This window comes from Drosophila willistoni, unplaced genomic scaffold (genome assembly GCF_018902025.1).
Source record: "Drosophila willistoni isolate 14030-0811.24 unplaced genomic scaffold, UCI_dwil_1.1 Seg145, whole genome shotgun sequence".
Lineage (NCBI taxonomy): Eukaryota > Metazoa > Arthropoda > Insecta > Diptera > Drosophilidae > Drosophila > Drosophila willistoni.
Window position 1 is genome coordinate 286,646 of NW_025814103.1, and position 7,966 is coordinate 294,611.

Genomic DNA, 7,966 nt, shown 5'->3' on the forward strand with positions numbered 1-7,966 from the left:
TCTATGCTCTTCTGTAGGAAAATGCTTTTCTTCAAATTGAGCTCTAAATTGTACTGAATAAAACGATCTAACAGTTTTGCTAACAACTTATGATGCTGATCTACGGTGCGGGTGGCAAGAATAATATCGTCCATATAAACTACAAGTTCTCGATCTCTAATCATATCACTAAGTATGTTCGATAAAAATCTCTGAAATACAGCTGGTCCGTTCTTTAGACCAAAAGGCATTCTCAGATATTCGAACTACCCATCGGGTGTAACGAATGCGTTGTATTTAATTGAATCCTCTTCCATACCTACATGGTAAAAACCACTTTTCAAATCTATGACGGAGAAAACGGTCTTGCCCTCCAGGTATTCTAGGCAATCTTCTATCAAAGGCAACAGAAAATTATCCCTCACAGTCTTCTTATTTAAACCTCGATAATCAACGCACATTCGTATATTGCCATCCTTTTTCCGCACTAGGACGATGGCGGACGCATAGGGGGAATTGCTTGGTCGGATTACATTATTGGCTAACAACTCACTAACTGTTTTAGAAACGATTCCTCTTTCATAATATGATAATCTCCTAGGACTACTATGAAATGGTGTTGTATCTGTCAGACATATTCTCATCATATATTTGGGCAACCCGTAATTAATTGAAAATCGGTCAATGTAATGCTCATGCACGATGTCTCAGCACTCACGCATCGCGCCTAATCCAAATTCACTGCCAACAGTAGTATTCCCGGTATCTGTTAGCCATTCTCGAAACGGGGATGCATTCGTGTTTACATTAGGGTTATTACAATTATTATCTAGATTAGTGGTGTTATTACTAATGGTATTAAGCTTAGGATATTTAGTAAACAGGGATGCACAGAAGGATTTGTAAACAAAAGCAATGGTACTCTTTAATGATGCGGAATTCTTTTCATACTTTCTTACATTTTCAATCAATGAGAACTTAAGACCTATTTTATTCAAGGCGTCTCTACCAAGAAGTAGTTGCGTCGGCATAATATTATCGGGAATAACTAAAAATTGAATTTCATAATATTTTTTGCAAAACAGAACTAAACGTTTGACTGTTCCAAAAGTCAGAATAGAGCCACCGCTCAGTCCATGAAAAGAACTTTTAACTAATTTATCGCAATCTAAATGCGGCATCAACGCTCTACTGGCAAAACTTACTGGGCTTCCGGAATCTAATAGGGCAAAAATATTATTAACATCAGTGCATCCCCCTTTACAAGATATTCTTAAACTTACTAATTGAATAAATGACTTATCATCAATGGTGTCCGGGTCTTCACTAGAGCTCATGGCGGCGATCTTGGTTCGCATTGGACAATTCCGGTACTGATGGCCCACTTTGAAGCACCAATAGCAACTTCCTTTTGGTCTCTCCGGGCGGGGACAGTCAAACATTAAGTGACCAATCTGGCGGCAATTGAAACATCTCTTATCCTTTGCAGCAGGCGTAATGGCCTGCGCACGGTCTGAAGTCTGACGAGCCTGAGGAACGTAGTTTTTGGCTGGTGGCTGAACTGTCTGAAAACGCATCATCTTCTCTCGCAACTCGTTCAGAGAAGTACAATAATACAAAGGAGCTGACAATCCGGTTCGATCTTGTAGTCCGTCAACAATGTATTTGACCACATCGGTGTCTTCAAAATTGCCCTGCTGAGCAATATTTCGCATAATGATGAAATACTGCAAGAGTGACTCTCCTTTGCCAATCGGGCGCTGCCTCAACTGGTTAGCAATCTCGTAGTTTGTCATTTGTAGGCCAAATACCTTCACAAGGGCATCCTTCAGCGCGTTCCAGGTTGTAGTCTTTTCATATGTCATGTATGCTTTAGCAGATCCTTCCAGCAGTCGGTTGCCCAACGACCAACATTGGGCATCACTCAGTACATAGACTCTAGCCGCTTTCTCCAGCTCACGAATCCATACGTGAATGGACAGATCACCATCACCAGAGAATTTAGGTACGGTAGTTTCGACATCCTTCAAGTTCATGCGGCAATTATATTCCGGTCTGCTTAAGTTCTCCTCCAGCTCCATAACACGTGTTTTTAGCTCCATTAGGTTTTTACGTGCTGTATACAATTCGATGCTACTAAGAATCGAAGCCAATTCGTCGGTTTCGCTCGCTTGTGCGCTTTCACGAACATGCACGTTCGCGTCTGGCCCTACAGGGGTCTCACGAGACATCGTCGGCAACTGGTTAGCACCCACTTGATCCGGTGTACTTGGCTGGCTTGACCGACATCCACAAGTTGTCCGGCAAGCACATTCGCAGACACTGCTGGGCTGTCTGTCTGCTCTTCGGGTACATCACTCTGTCCAGACTGATTCTGTGACATGACTGCTTTTACCAATGCTCGCAATTGGTAAATTGAAGCCTCTCTGTCGCAAGGTACTTCCTTTGCCGCTAGCAACTCAAACAATGCGGTTTTGTTTGATTTAATGATCTCGGTGTATTTCATAAAAATACTTTCTTTAGGGCAAACTCCACACCTGATTTGTAAACTCTCTATTATTTTCATTAATTAATCCCTTGGGATTGTCTTTTTATTTTCGGATTTTATTTCTGTTTTTATTAATTGCACATGTGGTCTTATTGCCTATTTTTTGACAGAGTGTGCCTGTACCCCGCCTTAGTGTATTATACGCCTTTAGTGTGACCAAATTCGGTTATCGGGGAAATTCACTGAGACGACGAGCGGGCTTATTTAAAATATTCTTAATGTTTACAAATATAATATATATGTAATGAAAAAAGGAGAAATGCCTGAGTAGAGTCTTGTCTATGTGGGGGTGAGATGACGACGGGCTAGTCCACAGAACATGGGGGCTGCCAGGGAGTACGCCCAAGGTAGGGCGGGTAGATCCTAGTTAATATACCAGCTAATTGTTAATTCCAAAGTCCATCTTCCCGACCGAGTGTGACGTTCTTGTGTATAATTTTTTGTTACCCGATTAATCTTTCCATCGAGGTCGAATCCATTCCTGAGTCATGCGAGTTAGCCGGTGATCGATGATGGATTACAGAACAAAAAAAATAATCGGATCATAACACTTGTTGAATTGGGTGTCATGCGTAAATTTTTTACTAGAATAAATACAAATAAAGTTGTCAGTAAAATATCAAAAACTGACAAGGAGAAAATTTCCGAAGCATTAATATCCATGCAAAAATACATTCCGAAAGAGTTTGCAAGTAAGCCGAGATCATTAGTAGAGCTTGCGAATTGGAAGGCAAATCTGTACAGACAGTTTTTGTTGTATATTTTGTTGCGATTGTAGCTCTTAAAGATACAATGAATGGTGACCACTATTACGAGTTTTTATTGCTTCACTGTGCTTACAGGTTGCTATGCTTCCAAAAACAAAGACACAGTAATGTAGAAACTTCTCAGCGAATGTTGAACTTATTTGTTGAGAATTTTACACTTGTTTTTGGGGAAAACAGTGTTTCCTACAATGTTCACAGCTTACTCCACTTAAAAAAGACTGTTGGGCAAATCGGTGATCCGATTTCAGGCTCCTCATACTATTTCGAAAATTATTTGCAAACTCCTAAGAGATTTGTCCGAAAACCAACTCAAATTTTACCACAAATTTTTAGGAAAATCGCAGAAGATAGTTTAATTGTGGGCGAGGAGGAAGAAATAGAGTTAGGTGAAAATTGTTTAAAAGTGAAGGGATGCACTCTTAGCAATAGAAGGCCAGATAATTTTTGTTTCATAGGTGAAAACATCCCATTTCAGGTAGTTTCTTTCACAGAGCAGCTTGGTGAAATATTTATTGTAGGAAAACGATTTGCAGAGATTAGAAGTTTTTTTAATGAGCCTATAAACTCAAGCAGTATAGGAATATATTTCACCGATTTAGAAATGGCATCAACTTTGGAAAAGTTTTCTGTGTCCGATTTTGTGACCAAAGCGGTAGCCATGCCGTATAAGGAGGGTTTAGTAGTTGTTCCCATGCTGCATCTGTAGGTAGCTAGAAATGGAGAAATGGAGGTGTTTAGTCCGTAGGCATACTTTTAGTATGAATCGGGCATATTTATTGCGACGGCGCATTAAATATCTTTGGAAGATTCACCCACCATGGTTCGGAAAACCCAAAAAAAAAAAGGGGGAAAGAATTGAATGACAACAGTAATAATTATTTTCGGATGAATGCATAATATATTTTCTCAATGGCCGACCAAGGAAGCTCAAAAAAAAAATGATGAAAATGAGTTTTGAAGTGGCAGAATCGGGTAAGCATTTGAATAATGTTCAGGAAATGAAAAATATTTTAATAATTTTTTCCCTTATTTCATATATTACAGACGCGACCCTTAGCTCAGATGGCGCAGAACAAAGTGAGTATATAAATTATAAATAGCGAAATATTACAAATTTTGAATTTTCTCTCTTTTTTAAACTTATTACAGAATCTAATGAACCTGAGATAAGTTAGTACTTGTAAAGAACTTATTAGCAGCCTGTAATGCAATACTAATTTCTTTTTGCAAACATTTCTTTCAGACAATGCTGTCATGTTGAGGCAGATAATGACAGAGGTGCAGGAGCTGAAGGGGCTGGTCACAACGCAGACGGCAATGATTAAGCAGATGATGAGGATGATGAATCAGGAGGAAACACCCAGCATCGCCTTCCCTATAAGCAATGCCGAACAGCTTATACTCATGGAGAGTAAACTGGGTCCGGACAATCGGAAACATTTCGTAAGCTATTTTTATCAAAACTAAATAGAAACTTATATTAATGTTTTTCATGTGTTTTCCATTTGGCAGGTGAAAAAAATTACGCTTATCGTTTCGCAAGCTGCGCCTGGAAAATCTATTCGACAAGTTTTGGCCGACGACCTGATAGTAAGCCATAATGTAGACGGGAGGAACGGCAAATATAGCTTCAAAGCTTATCCCAACTTCCTGTCCGTGTTGCTAGGTAAGCAATATAAATTTGAACGTGTATTCTTCATTGCCTGATAAATTTTTATCTTTTCAGAATCAATTCAAAACTCTCACCCCGGCGACCCTCCCGAAAATACCCTAAGAACCAGTTTGGCCTGTGCCAAAAATACATTTAATAAACAAAAAAATAGGAATAAGAATGTAACATAAATTTAAATAAAATTAGCACAATTGTATAAAATTATATTGTCACTTATTTTTGGGAATGAAATGTCCATTAATGTTTGGTCGACATGTCGCCGCAAATTCGATTGTAAATCCGAGCTATTTTTTCCCTTGAGCAATCGGTCGACATGTCGCCGCAAATTCGATTGTAAATCCGAGCTATAATTTCGCTGGGACATTGCGTCGACATGTCGCCGCTAATTCTATTGAAAAATCAACCACTATTTTCCTGGGACATTCCGGCGAAATGTCGCCGCAAGTTCCGTTGAACGCACGAGCAATGTTTTTGCTCGAATTTTCGGCGACATGTCGCCGCAAGTTCCGTTGAACATACGAGCGACTTGGTTCTTCGTCTCCGAGGCGCTAGGATACAAATGTTGCCGCAAATTTGTATAGCATGTCCCCTGAAATTCCGAGGCGACATCTGACAAATCGCCTTGGATTTTCAGAGTAATTTGCGGCGACCGGTACTGAAGGGTTATTACTCTTTTTACTACAATTTTCTTCTTCCCTCATTCCCAAAGCAAAGCAACGCACGCATACACATACAGTTTATGTAGCGTTGCGTCTGGGTGTGTATGTATGCGCTCTTGATGATGACAATAGCTCCTAAGACGGTCAGACGGCATGACTGTATCGACTCAGCTTCTGCGCGTTACAAACATCTGACCAATTTTATAATACCCTCTGCAAGGGTATAAAAAAAGCGATAAAACAAAAGCAAGTTTTAATTTTTTACATTGGGCTTACAATATTTAAAATATTTAGTGGGTGGTCCCGCCTTTATTTAATATTACCTCGCACATTCCATTAGGCAAAGAGTTGTATAGGCTCTTTAGGTGATTCAGAGAGATTTGCGATTACGCAGCTTTGAGCATCCCACACAACAGAGCGAATATTTCGCAGCGGCAGCGGCACGAATATCTACTTACATCAGTGTTGTCAGATTTTCAGAGTCACCATAAGCTAGATTGAGTGAAAAATAAAGCTAGAATAAGGCAAAGGTGAAAAAAAACGTGATTAAAAATAAGCTAACTATAAAAACACTTCATGTAAAACTTTTAATGAAATTATGTCATCGATTTCATTATTTGTTTCCGCATATTTGTCAAAGGTTTTAATTAAAGTGCACTCTGACTATTTTAACTGAGTTGGAGGTACATATTTTAACATTATTATACCCTTGCAAAAAGGGTATATTAATTTTGGTCAAAAATTTGCAACGCATAGAAGGAAGCATCTCCGACCATATAAAGTATATATATTCTTGATCAGCACGACGAGACGAGTTCAAATAGCCATGTCCGTCCGTCCGTCCGTCTGGATCAACGCAAACTCCTCCTAGACCGTTGGAGCTACAGAGCTGAAATTTTGCATGTAGGCTTGTATATACTGCAGGCGTTGTATATCTCGGATTCAGCCGGATCGGATCACTATATCATATAGCTCCCATACAAACCGCAAAGTCACGAACAGTGACTTTTCTTAATAACTTCGTTATTTTCTGAGCTATTGTCGTGAAATTTAATATTGGTAAGTTAATTACACATATAAACGACTATGTCAAGACTTGATCAAGATCGGGTGACTATATCATATAGCTCCCATAGGAACGATCGGTGGAAAACAGTGACTTTGATCAATATCTTCGTTATTTCCCATGCAAAAGAAAAACTAAGATTGTAGGCCGTTCTTTCGGACACATTAGCGTTTTTAGCTTAAACGTTTTTCCACTTTGATGGCTATAGGTAAGAAAAAAGTTACCAAAAAAGTTGCAAGGGTATACAAACTTTGACGCGGTCGAAGTTAGCCCCGGCCCTCTGGTTTAACATTAACATTAAATTAATCAAAATTAGTCAACAATTTGCAAAAAATCAGTCTATATAAAGCTTTCGGCATTTTCCACAAATTTAAAGCGCTTAATATCAGTGTAGTATGAGCAAATGTTAATAACGAAATATTGATAAAAATTTATGCACAAAATTGCATACGATACCCAAGTTTACCGGAAAATACTATTTTAGTCTGATTTCCCCTTAAAATGATCATAAAAAAACAATCTCTAAACAAAAATCGTTATGTAGAAATTTTTTCAAGCCGAAGTAAGCTTTTTAAAATTTGAAATAAGCTAAATTTCAAGCTATTGGCACTTTACCCACTTTCTAAGCTATTTCATTTTGAATTAAGCCAGATCCAGCTTGAACTATGCTAATATGGCAACACTGCAGCGGCGTTCGCCGACCGTGTTAGCGCAAAAAGTAGAAACGTACTCGTGTAAACTTGTTCGCGTAGCAAATTCGACTGTACGTACACCGCTTAAAACAAGGGGATTCTCAGTTAGTTAGTTTCTCCTGGACTATTTTCAATAAACTTCACAATGCTTGGCGTTCAGAAAATACATGCTAACTTTTCTTTGACTATCATCATCCTATATAAGGGCTGCTGGTCAGATGTTTACAACGCATTAGCATGAACAACTGAGTCGCCCTCACCTAGTCCACCTTTCCGTCCGTCGGTGGATCTCTAATAAAATTTTAAATTCAATTTCGTGTATTTTTATCTTAGGTAAAATGCAAAGAAATTCGTCAATTAAAAATAAATTAATTAATTAAGTACCTCTTTTTACATGTAAATTATTATATCTTTAAGGGGGGTTTCTACCTTGTATAATAAAAAAAATTCGATTTTGCATTTTCGGATAGATATATGTTTCAAGAATACTGAAATCTGTAAAATCACGAAAGTTGTCGGCCGTTAAGAGGAGAGGTGTCAAGCGCGCTGTGCCATAGCGCATACTTTCCAACGCGTTCTTCTC

The 7,966-nt window shown here is 38.7% G+C and overlaps 1 protein-coding gene across 1 annotated transcript; it reads left to right on the top strand.

The window, feature by feature from the left end:
• The first annotated feature begins 4,241 nt into the window (after positions 1–4,241).
• LOC124460865 lies at positions 4,242–5,136 on the top strand. The gene is made up of 5 exons (XM_047012470.1): positions 4,242–4,371; positions 4,444–4,464; positions 4,538–4,737; positions 4,807–4,960; positions 5,021–5,136. The coding sequence occupies exons 1-5, from the start codon at positions 4,242–4,244 to the stop codon at positions 5,134–5,136; spliced, it is 621 nt and encodes a 206-aa protein (XP_046868426.1).
• Positions 5,137–7,966: the final 2,830 nt, after the last annotated feature.

Bases quoted from the DNA above. Each gene is read 5' to 3' on its own strand.
- LOC124460865 (XM_047012470.1), top strand. From the start codon at position 4,242: ATGAGTTTTGAAGTGGCAGAATCGGGTAAGCATTTGAATAATGTTCAG. The intron at 4,465-4,537 runs GTTAGTACTTGT...CATTTCTTTCAG, and splicing joins ATCTAATGAACCTGAGATAA to ACAATGCTGTCATGTTGAGG. The intron at 4,738-4,806 runs GTAAGCTATTTT...TCCATTTGGCAG, and splicing joins CGGACAATCGGAAACATTTC to GTGAAAAAAATTACGCTTAT.